Genomic DNA, 21,398 nt, shown 5'->3' on the forward strand with positions numbered 1-21,398 from the left:
TTGGGAACAAAATCAAGCCACTGGTCTGACCATTTATAAGGAACTGGAGCACAAAAAAGCCACAGATTGGAAGTGCTGTTCTCCAGACACGCTCATCTTCAGGTACCACTGTTCTGCTTTCACACACGGTGCATGGCCCCACAGATAAGTCCCACGTCAGGAACAAGCCCTGCGTGACTACCAGGGAAGACAGATGCAGGCCCTCAGGTTAAGTTTTGTATATGAGTATGTAGAAGCCACTGAATTACTGTTTTGATAGCTTCAGATTTCTCCCTCCTTTCACATAAAAATAGCAACCGAGTGAGGGTAGTGACTTGTCTGTCCTACTGTTTTATTCATGACACAGCGCAGGGATACACTCACTTCTTATCTCCACGAAAATCCAAGCTGATAAACAACTTCAGCACCTTTTGACATTTTAGTGCAGGGCTAATAATTAGTGTAGCTAGTCTGGTTACCATCACAGACACTTCACAGACTGGAGAATGTTTATAATTTACAGTATATGAAAACCTTACTTCTTCACGCCGATGACAGGGCAACCCAACTCCTTTTTCCAGCAAACTTCAAACAGCCATGGCGCCTGCTGACTTAAACTGAACTCTGCGAGTTAGGGCTGCTTTATTTTTGTTTGCTTTAGCACATTGGCTAAATACCAAAGCAAAAATAAGTCATCAAAAATTTTTTTGCTCATTGCTTTCCAATTACAGCCTATTCCATGTCATGCAAGAACTAATGACAGTATAAGAATACCAGAGTACTATAGGAGCTCACCTAAGTATATGCAATTAATAAAAATGCAGAGGGAACCAGCACAAATTGTATCAACTTATAGCTTGAACAGATTCTTTCACAAGTCCTTAGAGATGCTGTTAAACAGCTATAAATGATGATGAATATTTTAGTATTGAGCAGCTGCCTTTTTAAGAAGAAAAAAATAAAAAATAAAATCACTGGATTTCAGGTCAAATAGTCACAGTAATGATACCACAGCCAAAGGAAGTTATCTTCCTAAGGTGGAGCAGTCACCTCTGCAAACCTGAGTGATAAATCCTTTAACTAGCAGAAACCAAGAAAGCCATCTGAGTGAACAGACACTATGTGTGCAGAATCCAGCAGTTTAGGAGAATTATATGGCTCCTTCTATCTAGGTTTAGCTATTGTATTTGGGCTTAAACATCAGTCCCCTTCAAGAAAGGCAAGGAGTTGCATTTTCTTCATGCTTATTTACAGAGTTCAAATACTTCTCTCCGTCCTCTTTTTTAACTAGTGAAGTATTGGGTACCAGTATAAGGTTTTGTTTGTTAGCTTGTTTTGTTTATTTGGCTGGTTGCTTTGTTTGTTTGAATTTTGTTTTTCAAGGGGACAGGGATAAATAAAGTATATATATTTGAAGTGTAATTCACAAATAAAAATAAAACCAAACAACCCAAGGGCCCTAAACAAATGTACTGGCCAGGCACAGACTGCCAACCAGTTAAACCAACACAGGTCATTTCAGCTTTGGGTAACGAGGGGATCTGCAGCCCTTACCACCACCTTCAGGGTTCAGCAGCCAGAAACTGAACTCCAGGCAGAAACTGAGTTTCCCAGGCATGCCTCTACATACTACATCCCATACCTAAATAAATCCTAATAAATAAATAAATCAGCCTCTATAAATCCTAATAACAAGGTGCCATTCCCACTTAAGCAGATTGTTATCAATTATTAATATCAGCTGTAAGCAAGGGCTCTGGAAAAACTCGCAATCCCATCACCTTTGGACAAAATTAAATGTTGTCATAATTGAAATGCTATTATGGTATCTGTCCTTCCTAACCATAGTTAAAAAAAAAATACCTTTACAGCTAAAGCAATAGCCATACCAGGAGATGGTTGGAAAGAAAGGCTTATCACCTATTTGTTCAAGTGTGCCACGCATCATCACACTGCGTATAGCACCACTTCCTTAATTTTTAACATCATACCAATGCTGAAAAAGTAGCTGAAGAGAGAAATTCTGTTCCAGTGTTTCCTTATCCACCTCTTGGCACGTGGATCCCCAGAGCTGTCTCTGAAAGGCGGGGACCAGCCAAGGGAATCAAGAGCGTTTGCCAGATCCTTCACATAAGCAGGCATTTCTTGGAGGTGAGCTGGACACTGGAACCCCTCAGTCCCTCACATATGTTGCCCAACTGGGAGCAGGGTAAGGCAGCTAGAGAAGACAATAGCTGCCTCTGTCACAAAGGGCTGGACTGGAACCTTACTGATTGCATACCCTTTAACTGGAAACACTTTGCAAACAAATAACAAAGGAAGCCTTACTTCCCAGCACCACCAACAGATGCAGTTTGAAGACCTACAGAGCAGAGAGGTTACCTTCTAAAAACAGACCACCAGATTTTCAGTTTGGTTCCCATTCAACTGAGTCAACAAGCTTCACAATAAGAAGAAAAACAAACCCGCCAACACCAAAAAACAACAACCAAACTTACGTTATCAGCCAGAACTTCCCACCAAGCACGTTTCTAAGTTTTACCAGTAGCTCCCCCACCCTCCCAGTGCAGCAAGATAAGGAAATCCTGAATTCATTGCAGCTGGGCTGATGAGCCTCCTAATTAAGACATGCAGTGTGGTCTCTAGGCTCCCTCAGAGCACTAACCCTTTCACTGCCAAGCTCAAATCCTGCTCTGCTCCTAGTGGGAGGTATTATTTGTGGTTTAAAAGTATTATCTTCATTTTAAGGAAACAGGCTGACTTTGCTAGGGGCACCTCGTGGGCACAAAGCGGTCATTGCTTTTGGTGGTTCCCCTCAGAGGAGCGGTCTCCCTGGCATCTCATAGATCTGCTCAAAGTCGGAACGAGTCAGAATACATTTCCCTCTTCCTTCCTGTTTCCCTGCCTACTGTCATCTTTATAAAACCATCAGCATTCTACCCGTCACCCCGATCATCCCCTGGACATTTTAAGTGTGAAACTAATTCAAAGTTTTTGCTCAAAACCCCCCTTAAAAATCCCCTTTGCAGCAGTGCAAACACTCAGCAAGGACTAGGTTGCTGATTTGCTAAGTGTCCCAGACAAAAAACACTGGTTTATGTATCTCAGCAATATTCATTCATCCCTTGTCTTCTACAAAGACAGGATGGGCTAAATCACCATTTGCTTTCATCATGTTCTTTACATGTTCCTGGGCTTTTGCTATTTCATTCCAGGGCCAGGATAAATTTTCCCACCACCACCCTTATTATATAACTGGGCTTTTTGGAATGTCTTTTTTCCTCATCTCATTATGAAGAACTGGAGATTTCCACAGCTAGGGACAGGATGTAGCGCTGTTTGCATTGCTGCTCTTCATGGCATCTTTCAAGTGCCAGATTGATATGCTTTTCATATTGACTCACAGCTAAACCGATGTACGGCCATTTTCCAGGTCAGGCTGGCAGGAACTGCTGAAGCAATTTGCCTGACTCTGTACCAGGAAGGACAATCTGCATCTTGGGATTGTCTAGGAATTTTCCTTAATGAAATAATTGTTCTTTGAAGCTCCAGTGGCATTGAAAATGTCCACCATATCTCTTCAGCCATCATCTGCTTTTTTTTTTTTTTTTTTTTCTCCTTGTTTTAACACTGGGCCTTAAGATGGTTATAGAGAAGTGTCTCATGGCAGTGTTTTGGTGTGGCCACCTTTGGCACATATTGCACAAATGCCCTGCCAGCTGAACCGGGTGGCTGTTTTCAGAGCCATGTGTCACACTTTGGCCATAGAGCTGTGGGTGGCTGCGAAGACAGATTTCATGTCAATACAGCCAGTAGTCTGTGATGGAGTCCTGGCCTGTCACAAGGCTTCTGGCTGCCACGGTTTAAACAAAGAAAGATTTGTAAAGAAAGTTTAATGATGGGGTGGCCAAAACTGTGACCTTTACAACCTGTTGGTTCTCCCATTGACCTGAAAAATGCCAAGAACTGTGTTGGAGAGAATTCCCTAACACAGCCATGCTCTGCTATAATGGTTGGAGCAGCTCAGTGTAAAGGATATGTAGAAAGGAAAACGGTCACCTCTGTGAGCCATATGTCCCATTCAAAGCCCAATGAAAGCAGCAGGTAGGCATGTTTGGTCTTCTCAAGGGTCTGGCCCTGGGGGCAGGACCAGCCACCTCCTGGTAGGCAGGAGTTATGCATTCTGCATCCCCAGGGGTTGTTCCACGTTTCAGTGCAAGGTAAAGAATTTGGGATTTCACACGTTCTGTGTGGATATACACACTTCTGTAAAAATCAGGTTATAGGGAATTTGCAAAGTTACTGATGTGTTTAATGCATGTGAAGTACTTTAAGAATCTCTTAGTAAGAGGGACTCTTAAGAAAGATTTTGTATTTTCCAAGTGTATGTAAGAGAAAGTGGCTCCTAGGGAGACAAGAACTTCTTGAAGACCCTTAATTAATAGTATTTTGGCATCCGTAGCACTTCCCTTTCCTTTTCGCAATTTGATGCCAAGAATTTCTCATTCCAATAGTGTCCAATAAATCCTAGAAAATAAATTCCAGGGACTGTTGGAGGTATCTTTGCTTACTTGATGACTAAAGCAGCTTAAATCTTTTCTTTAGTTTGTGCAATAACTTTTCCTTTTGAAATGTACAGGTTTAACCCCTGAAACAAAGTGGCTGACTCTCCTCCCAGCAGCCAGAACATCTTGAACAGGACTATATTGGCACTGTGCTGGAGTTAAATGTTGGGCATTTCAGTGCCAGAAGATGTGTGAAGTCCCCCGTGAGATCACACTCATTCTGCTCATGGTTTTGTAAATAGAAAACATGCTATTCCATCTCGCAGACTAAAAGGGCAGAGAGAATTGTAATCACTTTCTCAGGGGCAGCAAGCAGGTCAATGGGAAAGTGAAGGCAGGGTTTGGGGCTCTGGACTACCACCCTCTGTCCCTTTGGATTGATCCTGCTGCCGTGCACCAGCTTTGGCTTTGTATGGGGTTAATGGAGCTCAGTAAGCTGTGTTTGACTCCAGGAAGAGTGGGCAGAGTGGTGCCTAGGGCTTCCATAGGATTCTCGCAATATGTGACTCATACCCAGAAACCACATTCACTATCCTGAATATTTGAGATCTCTGAGATAAATGTAATCCCCTTTAAAATCTATTTGACAAGCTATCTCAACCCATTTCTCTACACCTTCAAAATACCTGAATAACCTATCTGAAGACTCCACTTAAATATTTGGATTTAATAGCACTGAAACACAAGGTCTCCATAGAGTCACAGATTGGATGTCTTCTTACCTCACTTTCCCATAAGTCAGCAGTAATTCTTTGATGCCAGTAGAATTACACAATTATAGCACTATTGTGAGGCATATGAGCCCTAACAGAGAAACACCCTATCAAATGTGTCCCATCATTTCAGGGTGAAAAGGACATGGGTTCGTTCTGTTCCTACAGTGATTCATTACCATGTTCAAAAATACAAAACAAAACACAAAAAAAAAGAAAGCTTCCATTTATTCCTTAAATTACTATTACACAGTTTCTTTTGAGTCTTAGAACATTAAAAAGAGTGAATACTTGTTATCTCCATTAGGAAGATTATGTATATAGGTGATTATGGGTTTCTTTTAGTTTTAAAATTACAGAATAACAAATTAAGGGTTTCGGGTTTTGATTTGAATATTGAGAGAGTGAAGATCCTACAAAGGTGAAGTACAAAAAAATAGGTATTTACCATTTAGCAGGAAACATTTAAATCACAGAAGGTTTAATCTGAACATTTCTTGTTATTGCTTGAACACAGGACTCTATATTGACTATCAGGTTAACTGGATTGGAAATTAAAAATCATTTTGTGTTTTTCTTGGTGTTCTTTTCCTTTCCCTGACTTCAGTATTGTTCTTGTAAATAGTTCTGGACACAAAAATGTTGCCTTTTGTGGGTTGTTCTTTTTGCCTGTGTGTTCTAACCACACCACGACTGCGGTACGATCAAACACAAGAAAGCAATCACTGCTCAGTGGAAAGGTTGGGCTAAGTGAACCATGGCCAGCTCTGTAGGTTCCCCAGCAGTGGGGTGACCAGCTCTGCCTTCAAGAAACCTCTTCATTAATGACCTCTTTATTGCTCCCCTCAAATAGGTAGCCATGTTCTTAATGAAAAACTTCTCACATTTTTTTCTGCCATTTTCATCCTTCCCTTACCCAGATCAGTCTGAAAACAGTCTTTGTTTCACATGCTACATTTCATGTAAGTTTTTTCTTTTCTTTTGCAGGCTCTGAGCAGCAGTCTGTATAAGAGTGCATCTCCTTATGGCTCTCTTAACAACATAGTGGATGGGTTAAGCTCCCTCACTGAGCATTTTTCTGACCTATCCCTTTCTTCAGAAGCCAGAAAACCCAGCAAGAGGCCACCTCCTAACTACTTGTGCCACCTCTGCTTTAACAAGGGACACTACATCAAAGACTGCCCACAGGTAAGCAATATACAATATTCTGGAAAAACCCTTGTGAAAATTTTTCAACATTCGTTCATTTAGTAACACAGAATTTGACTGAAATAGTTCTTTAAAGTAACACTGAAAAAATATCTTGACAAAATGCCAAGCTAGCCATGTGTTCCTTTAATCCATTCTTTATCACAATGCCGACAGGAAAGAAAAAAAAAAGCTATTTCATTCACCAGATAAGCATTATAAAAGATACTCTACAAGGCACATAAGTAGATTTTGGAAACTTAAAAAGTGGCTAATATGTAACTTTCTGTCACATAGATTGTGTAAACTACATTTTCAAGCAGCACACCCTATAGTCAGTTTAGCAATGGCACTTAATAAAAAATATAACAAGTTACATATGCTAAAGGAAAATAAACTGTTACACTGGATGGGAACTTTGAATTAGAGTTGCAGTAACACAAGCTCCAAGTTTATCTAGTGCAAAATGTCTCCTCTGATAGAAGTGGTTTGCTATACTTGGCAAGATGTGATGGTCTTGGACTCCAAGAACTTTTTTGTAGTGGCAAAGCTGGCAATATTTATTTCCATAGAAAAGCGGCATAAACCTGCGTGCACTAAAAGCACTTACCAATCTGCAGTTTTTTTCCTGAGGATCCAAGCCACAATGTGCGAGGTTTCTCCATCCTCTCAAGTTTCAGCTGGATGCAGTTGTGTTTCTGGCTTCAACTTCCACAACTCCAATAATATTCTATGTAGAGTCCCAAGGAAACTCAGGCTCTGCCAATATTCCAGAAATACAGATGTGGACATTACTGTTATCTACTTTACTGTGGTGTTAACCTCCTACCCTCTTAATGTGTGACTTTCAGCAGAATTAATCTGCGTAGAATTAACCACAGTTTGTGGCAGTCGGGGATGTCAGACATAGAAGCCAAAACACAGTCAGAAAAGCATTTGCCAGCTGAGCAAGGTCAGTGTGAAATCAAGTCTAATGTCAGATGAGCTTTAACTGAGTGTATTCCAACTGCTGCTATGCATGGGCTAAGCTGTTTTCTTCATGGAATTTAGCTGTATATCTTTCATTAGTCCTAATGAAAGCTGTGGAATTAAGCTACAATTTGCAGACCTGGGCGTGGCACTTGAAAATATTTTTACTTCATGTTTTTTTTTTTTTTAAATACACACTGAGTAAAGCAGTTCTCTTGAGGAAAACGTGAAGTTTTCCTTAAGAACGATTAAGCTCAAAAATACTCTGTTTGTATACTTCCGTGTTTAATGCACTCAGTTTAGCATGCTACAGCAAAATATTGAGACAGGACCACATAACAGCATACGTTACCTAGCAAGAGGATTAGAACTACAACTGCCGGGTGTGCTTGGCAATCACAGTGCTGAGCTGTGGGAGATGACTCTACCCTGCGGTGTAGGAAGTCAAATGGATGCAACGAGTCCCGTGATGACCAATGCACGCAAGCTGCAGCTCGCACTGATGGTCTCAAGTGGACATGTCAGTGTTGGAAGAGAAATGCATTATTTGTTTTGCAGGTAGGAAGATTAATTTACTTAAATTGCACATCCTGTGTATATTTTTCCCCATGTATTAAGTTTATACTAGCAATATCTTCAACTTCTCTGTGAACAAGGTAATGAAAAGGCTTCCTGAAGAGCATAACCCAGGGCTGGCCAATAAGCAAGTAATGACTGGAGGACTGCAGGACATCATAGCTACAGTTACAGGCAGCCATATCGTCCAGTGCCTTTCATAAACTAACCCAGTTTTAGTTGGGAAGTACATCACTATTTTGCCCACTACTGCTCTAGTGGGAAGCTGCTCCAGAACCTCACTCTATTAAAAATCTTTCAATTTCCAGGATAAATGTAATTTGTGTCCACTGTGTAGTCATCTGTTCTCTTGCCAACAATGTCCTTCCCTGAAATAGCTCATCTCCCTGCCTGGTGTTTATCTCAGTATGTATTAATAGACTGCAACCATATCCTCTCTCAGCATGCGTTCTGTAGGGCTAGTCGAGCAAGACTTTCTCGGTCCCCTCACAAAAGGCAGTCATCCTCTCTGTTCCCCAGTGCTCATGGCTGTCCGTGTGTGCTTTCCATAACCTTGAACATGTGCGACTACAAACACAGAATGCACCCCAGATCAGACCTCATCAGTGCCCTGTGTTGTTTAGGCACCTACCTGTTTCTACAAATCAAAGTTAAATTTCATGTCCTACTTAAGGAGCAGGTGATATGAAAATAGTTCTTCGCTGAGGAATTGTAACAGAAGCAAGTGCTAGTCAGTAGTGAAATGTGTTCTTGAACAACAGCAGACAAATTTTCACCGGAACTTAAGCACTTGCCTTATTTTCTCTAAATTTGAGAACAGATCAACTGGGACTGACCTGGTGAGCATGAGTTACATTCACAACTCTGAAAACGTTGCGCACAAGAATGGAGTACTGACAGCAGGGTCAGACCTTAATTAGAAAGACCCCATTTGCTACCACTCCTTTTGATGATAATTGATTTATTTATTTGAACATTACATACACTACTTCATCACTTAGATTTCGATGCTAAGTTTTACTAATGCTGTCAAAAATGAAAGTTGTTTTTCAAATTCTACAAAACAAAAAAAGCAAAGTAGTTTTGCATATTTTAAGTACTTGGGTTTGGAAAGAGACAAGAGATAAACGAATCTGATTTGGACAAAACGCAAATCAAAAAATCTTTTTTTTTTTTTTTTTTTTAAATACAATTGCCTAATAAGAAACAGATTTTGAAAGGGGTGTTTTACGGAGTTTTTCTGGCATAACATAGAAATTGTGTAACAACTTTGAGACTTTATATCCTCCCTTAAATCTGCTTGTTATGAACATTGTAAAGATGTGTTATTTCTCAGAGTTGATAGTGTACCGTACTGATGGAAATACAAGTATTGATTTTATCTTAAGTGATGATCATCTTCTAGGAGGCTAAATAATTATAATTGAGAAAAGGTCAGCTTTAGTATTTTAGTACCTCGGGTATCTGCAGTTCGTCTGATATCCTGTTCAAAATAATCTGTTCGGAAACTGAAATTCTGGGATTTAACAAACTTCTGTGTTTGCTTTTTTTTTTTTCTAGTAGAAAAATGTAGATGCAGAAAATCACATAAGACATTTTAAAAAGTCACATTGTTTCTTTTCACCTATTATCAAATTGTATAAAATATGAACAGTGGATTCTTTTGTTCTGTGCATGGCCTCTACAAAATGAATCTTGCTCCTTTCCAGTGTAATGTTTTGGAGATTACCACTTTTCTGTGATGTTGCCACTCTACACTTAGTCGTAGAATCACAAAATCACATATTAGATAATGCTGTCATATAGATCTAACCCACACAAAGTACAGTACAAGAGGGTTGATGCAGCATATACGGACCTGTGCGAATAAAAGTCCTAGTTCAGGTTTTAAGAAGTCAGTGAATGACTAAACTGTCAGCATTATTCAAAATTGTCTTTTGGAAGGAAAGACGTGGACACAGATCCTAGACCTCATTTACTGCCTATGTCATTCCTCTTGTTAATTTGGGAGGTAATGGTTTGTCCTGGACATGTCCAAGCCCTGAGCTCCAGCACAGCATTGCTGTACTCAAAGTTTCCAAAGTGCTTTACCGCCTGCTTCTGCCAAGCATAAGTTCCATCTGCTGGTTTCTCTGTCCTAACTATGTTCAAGCACTGTCAAATCTTTTGTGAAAATATATGCAGACCTAGTCACTCAAAAATACATGACTCCAGCCACCTTGCACAGAATGCTTGCTGAGGAAGCTGTTCTGTACCCCCTGATAGTGCCAAGCTCTCTAAAAACTGTTTAGTCCAGTCCCTGGGAGATACAGAACCATTGCAGTGTGTATTTCCAAATTTTGTGCTATACTCATAGAGGATAATGCACGTGCATGCTTACAGAAATACAGACATACTACCACAGGTATATATGTAATGGGACGCAACATTAGTCTCATTTCGGACTGCGTTTTTTGCTCTGTGAATGAAATGTATGGCGTGATCCATATTAATGAGGCCAACAATGGGAGTCTTTCCTTTGGCAACAGTGATCTTTGGAGCAGATCCTGCCAAACTCAAGTACCTTGAGAATACGTATTCAAGTCAACGGGAGTAGTAGGTAATTACTGTGGCTGCCTGAGTTTGCATAGATTTGCTTTTGTGGTTTCATGCAGGATGTGGAAGAAATCAGCGTCAAGCTGAGCTTAGTTCTTTTTTCCCTGTCCACAGCTCGCTCTGCCAGATCATGCTGCCCTGAAGCTGTCCCTCCCTGTAGTCAGATATAGCGGGTCTTTGGCAGCAGAGCTAGCTCAGCAGGCAGCTATTTGGCTGCGCGATTGCAGCAACTCTCATGCCTGAAGCAGTCATCTCATTTGTCTTGTGCCTTATGGTTGTGAAAGGCTCTCAAGTGTCCTCAAAATTCAAGGAGTCCACAGCTGTGCTTTCTCCAGGTACCAAAGGCTGTCTGTGATGGCAATGATGAATAAACTGCCATCATTACAAAAACAAACATTTTACCCTTCTGGTTTTTGGCTTAGAGGTCTTAATAAAAATACATATTTATAGTGGAAAATGATATTTCAGGAAGCTCTGAGGTTAAGGAAGATCATAGGCTGAAAAAGTCTTTAAAATTCACTCTGAAAACAATAATTTATAGTTATAATTTCTACATTTTACAGTAATCTGTCAGTTATCTAGTGATGGCCTCCAAATAAACAAGTCTTTCCTCCAGTAAACTGAGAGAAATATTGGTATTGTTACTCAGTTACAGGATGAGCCCTACAGTCTCACAGGAATCTAACCCCCCATATGACTCAGCTTTGCAGGTTTCACTACGTTTTTTGATCAGAATATAGTCGTGGGCAATTGATACCATGCTGTACAGATCTTGCTTGTTTATGCTTCAGTTCTTTGGGCTGGGAGAGTTAGTAAAAGCCTGACAGTGAATCCCTGATATGGATGAAATGACATTCGAATCACTAAAAACAGTATCCCACTTACAGAGATTAAGATGATAACATGGGATATATAATAAAATAAAACAACAGGTAAATTAATCTCTGGTACAGTAGCACTGCTTTTAATAAGACCAATACAGACAGAAAACCCTGTTGGTAATCTGTGCTGTAATTGTTTTCAAACTGCACATGGCACTCAGAAGACAAATCTATTCGTATCCAGACCCTTAATTGTCTATTTTAAAAATACACACTGACACATTAACCCCTTTTATATAGTGCATATTTCTTCACCTAAATGTCTAAGAAATTGTAATTCTTAGGTATTCATTTTGCAAACACCTATGCACATAGTAAACTTGCACATCATGACATACTGGAACAATTTGAGGCTCTCCTTCTTGTTTATACACAACATATTACTCTCATTTATTCATATTTTTCCACTCAGAACCTGGATAAAGTTGTTTTAGATTATTTGGACTTGGCTAAGTTTTTCGGATTTGTTTTGCTTTTTGTTTTTACTATATGCAGTCATTTTGAAAACTTTAGGTTTTCAAATACAACACAAAACTTATTGCAGGTTATTTTTTTTTCATATGTTTGAACTTAGCCCTGCCAAGTTTCTCAAGAGTTTGTGAGATTAGCTGAACACATTCTTCTCAGATCTTTTCTGCTTTTACTGTGAAGACTTGCAGAAATCTTGTAACAAAAACCTGGTGAGCTGTAATTTTGTAACATCCATTTTACCTCTGGAAATTTAAGCTGCTTTAAAGGTCTGAAACATCAAAAGATACTCATTGCTCTCTATTTTGGAAATTCTGCAAACCCAGTGCATGTCATGCCTTTAAACCATTTATCAGAGGGGCAAGCAACTCGGCCAGCCATATGTTGAGAAGAGGGGATCCCACCAGCCCAGCTTTGAGAGCATGCTCCCCAAGCACTCCTGAAGCCGTGGCTGCAACGTGTGGCATTTACGTCCTGTTGTGTGATAAACTGGGTGTTACAAAAGAAGATAGCAAACCCTAACATACCAGAATAAGAGCAATTAGATAGTGAAAAAGAAAACAGAAATATCTAGTGAACTGTGTCTGTTCCCCTTTCCTCTTTAGTGCGCTGCTTGATAATTGCATTCCCCAAAGTCTGGAAGAGCAGCCAAAACCAAACTCTTCCTTATGTACCATCACTGAGCCATTATTGCTGTGGTTCAGTCTTCATTACGGGTACAAGTTCAAGCTTTTCTGCTGTGGGAAATGCGATGTAAACAGATATGCTCAAGGCAAATACTGTTAGAGAGCATGCGTGCTTGGTCTTTGCAGCGACCTTGGGGTGGCCTCTCGGGTCCCGTGCAATTTCTGTCAGCAGGGTGGCCATGGGATTGGCACTGCAAGACCTGCCTCACAACTGGCCTGTGTTTCACTGTGTTCCAACTTTTTTATTTGCTTTTTGTATCTCACTTGCATATTCACTACCTAGATAAGCTTAAAGGGGGATGACCGCTGACAGCAAGGGGGACATCAGGAGATGAATGCTGTTTAAATGTAGGCCCTCACAGATACCTGGCATTTTAACTGAAGAGGGTTTCAGCACTGATAAAGCCTCATTGGGGTCTAGGTTCAGCACAGTCATTCAGGGAAGAGTAGAGATGAAGGAGATTAACTTCAGGTCTCTGAAACATGACTTCTGATTAAAGGCTGCAGAACCAATGTTGTTTGGCCCTTCCCAAAAGACATAATAAATTGCAAGTATGCTTAAAGCCTTCCATAAAGGGCATGGTTTGTTTTCCAGACCCACAGCCAATGAGTCCTGAGCACTGGGCTTGAATTTGGCTGTTTCTAATTGGGAGATGCTGGGAGGCATTGAATTAGAGTGCTCAGGGAGGCTCTTGATGATTGGTAAACTTTTGGAATACTACGGATAAACAGACATCAGGATTTTCACAGGTGATCCTGTCCCAAGACAAGTGAAAGAACCTCCCAGAGAATCTCCCAACCTTATTTTGCTATTATTGTATATCTGCATATCAATAATACAGCTCATTACAGTGAACATGCATAATTTAATTAAAAACTGTGCACAACAGATCAGATCCAAATCCTGGGCATGTCAGTGGGACATTTTTACCAACTTCTTTGAAGTAGACTGAACATAGCTATTGCATTGGTCTAAATCTGAACTCTGTTTACTAACAATTTGGTATTTGCTTAGCTTGCAATAAAACTCATGATAAACCATAATTAAGTGCTTAGCTTGGAAACAATTACTATGAGCATGAGCATTCCTCTCAAGAGGGAAAGTAACGTCTGGTTTCCAGCTCTCCGCGAGCTGATTTGGAGATAAGGTAGAGCAAGGACTACCAGGTCAAAACCTCACTTGTTTATAAACTCCTCATTCGCACTGATAAGCAAGTAGTAATGGAACATTGGGTGAATCATGTTTTCTCACTTCATAAGAGCATTTTGGTTTAGTGTGAAATACAGGTTGTGGAATTTCCATCCATACTTGGAAGTTTTCAAGATGATCTGACTGGACAAAGCCCTAGAAAACCTGACCTGAACTCAGTGTTAGTCCTGCTTGCAGCAGGAGGTTGGACTTGATGACCTCCTGAGGTCCCTTCCACACTTAATGATTCTGTGAGTCTATTTCATGATCACACAATGATTCTGTGAGTCTATTTTATGATAATAAAACAACTTTTCAGGTTGAGCTATAAGAGATCACTCATTGTTATGAGTGATGGTATATCTCCCAGCTCTAGCATTTACCACAATCCTTCCTCTCTGTGCTTTTACATAAAATACTTTGCACAAAATACAATAATGCTAAATGTTGAGGCAAACAGGCATTTACTATAACAACAAATATACACATAAACACCTACACATGTATTTATGTAAGACCTCTCAGAGTATACTGAGCCAGCTGGCTTATTTACAGTCAGCAATCCTGGTGCTACAAAGAGAGACCTGAGGAGGAAATTTTTTTTGGAAGGCATTGCAAGTCTTGGAGAACAAAGCATTTGATCTTGTCAGTGATGCTGGGGTTCATGGACTTGCTTTGCATTTAGTCTGTAAAGAGACTGTCCCTTCAGAGTAGCTCTGCAGTCACTGCGCCCTCCCACAAGGAGCACGTTTTGATAGAGCTGCCATTTGCTGCCTGCACAGTAAAAGTTGCATGTTTTAGCCTTAAATTAATGGCACTTTAGTGCAGATGCTATTAAAACTGCAGGTTTCTTGTTACAGCAGTAGCACTCAGTACACACTTGTGAAAGGACAGTCAGTGTTTGTAACTGCTAAAACACCAAACCCAAAGACTTCAAGGACCCATCAATCTAATCATGCTAATTTTCTTGCAAATTCAAGTGAGAGCAGAAACTGTATTTCTTTTGAATTAGATTTTTTTTTTTTCCACATAAAGCCACTCCTAGTGCCTTCAGTATTATAAAAAAGTATTTGTTCCCTAAAATTAGTACCATTAAGCAGTCACTTGCATAATATTTTTTCCTGTTTATATTTTGGAAGTGTTAGCTCTGACTCCACTCTACATCCAGAAAGTCAGTGTATTTATGTAGTATGGATGTGTAATATGAGTCTCAGAAACCTAAAGTTTTCCCCAACTGCCCAGCTGAAAAAAGCTGAGAACAGAACGTCAGACCACAGGCACAAGTCCTGCTTCAGTTCCTTTGCTGTTTCTCTGCATCACCTCACCAATGCTAACTATCAACTCTCACATTTTTTAATAGCAAAATACACCTTGAAATAAAGTAATAGTCAAATTTGCTGATAAGCTTACCATAAACTTGCTTCCTTTGCATCTTATATTTTATACCAGAAATCGTCTGACATGTCACTAAGACAAGACATTTAAGGAGACATTTCCAAAGTTTGCAAAAACCTGTTTCTTTCCTTAAAAAAGAAGCCTTTTCTTCCAAATTTCCTTTACAGGGCAGAAAAGCTAAAATGTTCCTATAGCAATTAGACAAAATGAAGAATAAGCCTTTCATGTCAGGGCCAAGTCAGTGCCAAATTATTAGCTAAGGCAATAAAGCCCATGGACAGGCACATAAGTTGAAACATTTGGGGATTTTAGCAGTAACAGCAGACATCTTGGAAGTGACCTAATCTTGATTACTAGTTCAGCCTCAGGTTTTAGCCTGATATTCAACAAGACACTCACTACTCTCTGTTTCTATCTCATTCTTTGGCTGTACAGAAATGTGCACGGGGTAGAGCAGAACCCTTGGACATCTGTGTTACCGAGTCCTGAAAACAACCCCTTTTTCTTTCTTGCAGAGAAAGAGCATGTTTCAACTAGACTTTAGATGTGGTCTCAAGCTTTAATTTTGGACCCGAGTTCAGTGTAATTTCCCAGGCCCAAGGATTTCACATACAAAATACTGGTTTTGAATCCCTCTCTAATTTTAACCCACGTCACAGGTGTGCAGCTATAGATAAAACTCTGCAACAGCCCAGGCAAATCGATAGTTCCACCTGAATGAGCACACCCACACCACCTGCAGCCCAAGCAAAAGCTCCCCAACACTGCCCACGGGGTCTTTTGTGGGTCAGGAAGGGGACCATCACAGTAGCAAGTGAGAGCAGGGAGAATGCTATTCTTACCCCTAGTGCCTGATTACAGAGGTGAGAAAATGCAAGAAGGAAGAGCAAAAAACGTCAGTGAGAAAGGCTCATTTCAAAGAAATGGTGGGGAAAAAATGTTTTGTTTTTCCAGAAGGTCAAAGGAGACTCATTATTAAAGTAAAAAAAAAAGAATGCATTGGTTTAAATAGCTTTCAAAAATAAAAGATAAAAATAAAACTAATTCCAGACCTGCATTTTTTTATTGCTCAATACTAATCAGAGGTCTGCTACTTAAGACAGATTTCTCTAAGTCTTAGTTTAGCAGATCTAATAAACTAGAACTAAATGACAAGAGGCTAAAATTGTGCTGTTGTCTTCATCATTCTTAGCCACAACAACAGGAAGTCCATCCTGTAATGCCAGGTGTGCCTGGGCTTGCTTCTCTGCAACCCTTTACATGAGGACAAGCCACCACCATGGTCACACTTTGAGCTTTTCTGCTGTGCCTGCCACTGTCAGAGTTTACACCAAACATGGAAAAGTGGAGAATTATGTCCAGTATTTTTCAGGCTTCCTTGAAAACTGTTACTTGCCGTGTAAAATTATGGCTTCATTTCTGTCCTGAGGTGGTTACACACCTGTGACAGGCAAGTACACATCCACCTGTAACGGGAAAGTAACTTTCTCAGGACAGGAGGTAGCCGTACCTCTGATGTAGCCTGGGGTGCTGGTATTCAAATGAAACTAACCGCTCTGATTTTAGAACGTGGGGGTCATTTCTGCATTAGTGACCAAATGTTTCCATCCATTTTCTGCAAATACAAGAATATTACGCAGCTGTACCTTGAGTGATACCATTGTGCTGCCTGAGTACAGCAGCTGTATGTGCACCTCAGATGTGTAGGTTGAGGTCCCCCTCTTTAGAGGGGAGAGATGCCAATTTAAACAACACATGAACTACTAATTCTGCCTTTTCTCCATTTTGTTATTTTGATTCCTTATCTTAGACTCATTCGAACTTCTACAACATGACCAAAAGTGTTTTGTCTGTCCATCCCTCTTTCCCTGTGCAATGCAGCCACAAATACTACTTCAATCTCCCCTGCTTTGTGCCTGCAGCTGACAGGGCTGTGGCTGGGTGCCACAGCACTCAGCCTGAGCTCCCTGTGCCTCGGGGAGATGGATGCTGTATGCTTGCAGCCATCAGTCTTAGAAAAAAAAAAAAAAAAAAAAGATCTAACAACCATCCAGAGGCTGTTGGCACAGCACAGCACCACATCCAGGACTGACAGACAGCTGCTGCTTACATTGCTGTTTCTATTATTCAGTAAAGAGAGCTATGGTAATTAATAACACCCTGACTTTTAGGACAACGCTCCTGTTGCTGCATGTTAAACTTTAAAAAAATATATAAACAAAATAGAAAACCCTCCCTCTTGCTGCTATCATTTACAGTGGTCTCCTGAGCAGCACATCTTACCTGGTTGGTATGTTGTAAATTGTTTCCTTGCATACTGTACTGACTCGATTTAAATAGAAGACAGGAGACTCTCTCAAAAGCTCACAAACCTGAAAAGTAGCGTTGTTCATGTGAAACTATTGGAAAGGATTCTTTTTTTTTTTTTTAAATGATGTCGACATATGTAAGTAAACAAGTTAATGTTCTTCTCCATCGGTGCTTGAGACATTAATGCATCCAGCATCAGTCTAAGTGGGTACAGCTGATAAGGGCTGTGCTGCTTACACTGAGCTCACCACATGACTCATGGTTTGTGTTTGTTTGCAAACTTGGAGAGAGGAATGGGGCATTTTTATTTTTATTTTTGTTAGCATTAACACAATTTTAACTCTCATCTGCTTTCTTCTGAGCTCCCATTCCTGATTCAGCACGCATGAGTCTGCTAATGAAATCCAGATGTCAGACAAAAAAACAATAAGCTCTCCCACCCATCTGGTGGATCAGGTTTCTCAGAGATTGGGAAAAAAAGAACCAGGAGAGATTCCTAGAATGGCTGAAACTTTAGATTTCAGCATGTTTTCAGAGACCAGAGGGCAGCGGGGGTGGGGGGGTGGAGGATAGCTTGGAGGTAAAATTGGTCACAAATCAAGATTCTTGGTGGAAAAGTTGAGAAGAAATCAAGTGATTATCAAATACCTTGAGCCCTAAACAGGCCTAGTATGTCCCAAATTCAGCACTGCTACTGAAAAATTACACTGAGCATCACAAATGGCAATTCTGAGTCAGAAATAAAAAAGCAATGTGAAGGAAATTACTGAATTGTTTGCTTCCTTGGCTGTGCTGTTTCAGGGTCCCAGACCACCTAGAGACTTGATAAACCTGGAAGGAGAATGGTAACATTGTCCCCTGGTTTTCTTTGGAGGATTATCTGCAGTCTCACAGCTATAACTCCAGGCTTCCTCTCTGAAGCCTGACCCCAGTCACAGGCTGAGCTGCACACAAGGTGCCCGGGTCCTTTCCAAAACTAAGAATTCCCCGGGGACGATTCTTTCCACAGCCCTCAGTCTCTTTGGCAGCCTCTTTCCAGCCCAAAGGCTTTCTCCATAACCCCTTCCCTGACCACAAAGCTTTAGACTGAGCAGTCCAGTCCTTCCCCAGACTAAGAATTCCTCACAGGAATTTTGTTTTGCAGCCCTCAGTCTCCTTTGCCAGCTCATTTCCCAACAGCCGTAGCTCTGGGTCATCGTCTTTCAACACGAACCCTAATGCTTGGCAGAGCCATGGTGCAGGAGCCCCACAGCATACAGAGACCCAGTATGCCATAAAGGTGAATTCCTACTGTTAGTCTTCTGGCACTTCAGAAAATTATATGTAGCCCCCTACAACTATATCTTCACATCTTTTTCTCTCTCTGTTTTACATGTCTAGAATATGATATAATCCTTACAATTACTACACTTTTAGGCCTGAGAAGAAATTTCTGTACCATGAGTCTTGGGCTAAGGAGCCACTTGGAAAAAGAAGTTTTCTTCATTTTTAGGGGAACTGCTTAATAAAAATAAATTTTTACTTAGGCTTTTTATATGACTAAGTCAAAGGAATGTTTGCAGTAGTTTTCAGACAAGTGTGTAATTGAAAAAAACATTGTCCTTTGTGCTTTCAATAACATCAGAGCATATTAAGGTATGCTTTGACTCCAAGGCGTGTTCCTGTAGGCACAGGTTGGGTTTTCCTCATTTCCATTGTATTTGATTTAAAACAAGCCACAAGTTGCTTTTATGCTACTTTTGCCTTTATGTTTCAACAGCAGCACCCCTCTAGATTGGCAAGATAGAGAGGAAGGTTGCTCCACTGCTACAGAAGTTCTGTCCTTCACAGGCCCTTCCCAGACCTGTGGATGGAGGATTTATGGCCATGAAGCAAAAGCTCCCTCTCAGTCACTTGAGTCAGTTCTGTGTCCGTTCCCTATAATTTAGCATCTGAGCTTTCTCAAGGCATGCGTCTGTGGTTTGCATTCTTAGTCTCTTCCCAGGGTCAGTCTTGCGTGCGTAATGCAGCATTTCTGTTTAGTAACTGTCTCCCCTAACATGGGAGAAATGAGGTCAGATTTGCCTTCTCCCATTCAAAGTGCAAGGTACCTTGCTGCTGAGCTTTAGCTTCTGTGAGAGCAAGTAACACTGCCTCAGCTCAGCTCACAACCCAGGAAAGCTCAGTTCTGCTCACTAATGAATGCTGCTCTGCTGGTAGCAATCTCCTTTGTGCCAGAAAGCAGAGCAGTCAACAGAAGGGACCTTCTCTCAGCACTTGCACCTCCTCTCCGAGCTCTCGGCAAGCTTTGCCTCTGCTCCGGACCAGTTGGTCCCAGCTAATTCTGATTCAGAAGTCCTGTGACCATAGGTAGTGAGAAGACATAATGCAGCATTCTGCAAATATGGGGTTTTCAAGCTTCGCATCTCTGAATGCTGTACTGTTGTGCATGGAGGACAGTGGCAAAGGCCCATAGCTATATCCAGTATAGACATAAATCCTGTACAGAATCTCTCTCTCTTATTATATATAATAATATATATATATATAAAATGATATATATATATATATAAAATTTTATATATATATATATATATATATATATATATATATATATATAGAGAGAGAGAGAGAGAGAGAGAGAGAGAGAGAGAGAGAGAGAGAGAGAGAGAGAGAGAGAGAGAGAGAGAGAGATTCTATATATATATATAGAGAGAGAGATCCAGTACAGAGATAAATCTTCTGACCATCCGGAGAGAGCATCAGTTTAGCATCAGCACAGACTCTGGGAGGTGTCTGCTGTCAGACTGAACAGAGCTATTGAATGTTTGTGCCTCCTATAAAGGGAACCACTCTGCAGCTACAGGCACTTCGAAGTACTAGATCAGGAGATCACAGATTATGTATTCAGCGAAGGTTATCGAGCCGCTCATTATTCATGAGCAGTTCTTATCTGAACACTGGTTCCCATTGGTGATTATTTGCGATGATGGATGGTGGGTGATTAGAGCTGGGGGCAGTCTGTAGAGTTTGCCTTAGAGCCTGTGTTGTTGTAGCAGTTCATCTGGTGGTGGTATGCAGAGATTCAACAGGACTAGCGTGCAAAGATAGCACAGTGGGGACTAATGGCAGAGCTGTAATGATCACTGCTCTTTCTGGGGGCAGGCTGAGTGGCCCTTTCCACAAAGGATGCACACCACCTCAATGCAATCCCTTGGATCTTGCCCATCTTCCTCAGGAGGAAGAGCAGTATCTTATGAAAGCATCGCTCTTCATAAACACTTCTTATCATGTCTTTTCTTTTTACCTCATAGCCTTCTCTCCTACAAGCCCTAATACATTTGATGGCTGATAAGGGCCAAAAGCAGAAGCTAGTTGAGATAGGAGCCTTGGAAGTGTGAGAAGTGCGACGACAGCTGTTGCCTGAAGACTGCCAGCTGTTGGAACATAATCGGGGAGGTCAGTGTACAGCATCACCTTAAGTTTATTTAAATAGGGATCTATATCTATGGCGAAGACCTACTATTTTCAGTAGGAGCTGGAGTCAGACGTAAGTGACTTCGGATGGTGAGCCTTCAGAAGCAGGGTATTGTCTTGTTCCTGCAGAATTATTGGAGCATGCACAAAGGGTCTGACCCTGCTGACCCCACGTTCTGCACTGTGTCATACCTTCTCTTTATCTCACCTCCATTCTTGAGATTCTTCCCCAATCAATTACTCTCCTTATCCAGCTGCTACTGTTAAATCCCTCATTCCTTTTCCAGAGTATCAAAGATCAGGATTTTGACGCATTCAGACTCCTTTTCCAAGGTGTTTTCCACTGATGTAGAATAATTAAGGCCAAAGAAGAGAGATTTAGCACACTGAAGCTGACATAATGGAGAACGGAAAGCAGAGCTCTTGTA

General features: G+C 40.8%; 1 protein-coding gene and 1 long non-coding RNA gene across 3 annotated transcripts in view; one reads left to right on the forward strand and one right to left on the reverse strand.

Moving 5' to 3' along the window:
* ZCCHC24 (zinc finger CCHC-type containing 24) overlaps window positions 1-21,398 on the forward strand; it is a 111,326-nt gene that overhangs the window by 12,034 nt on the left and 77,894 nt on the right. For both annotated transcript variants that reach the window (XM_027460142.3, XM_027460141.3), the window contains exon 2: window positions 6,245-6,445. In XM_027460142.3, coding sequence (XP_027315943.1) covers window positions 6,245-6,445 — 201 coding nt within the window. The remainder of the gene's footprint in view (window positions 1-6,244; window positions 6,446-21,398) is intronic.
* Window positions 6,597-21,398, reverse strand: part of LOC119717305 (uncharacterized) — a 95,527-nt gene continuing 80,725 nt past the window's right edge. Inside the window, exon 3 of the long non-coding RNA XR_005266592.2 lies at window positions 6,597-7,204. This is a non-coding gene — a long non-coding RNA (uncharacterized lncRNA). The remainder of the gene's footprint in view (window positions 7,205-21,398) is intronic.

Source organism: Anas platyrhynchos, chromosome 6, assembly GCF_047663525.1.
Source record: "Anas platyrhynchos isolate ZD024472 breed Pekin duck chromosome 6, IASCAAS_PekinDuck_T2T, whole genome shotgun sequence".
In the NCBI taxonomy this organism is placed as follows: domain Eukaryota; kingdom Metazoa; phylum Chordata; class Aves; order Anseriformes; family Anatidae; genus Anas; species Anas platyrhynchos.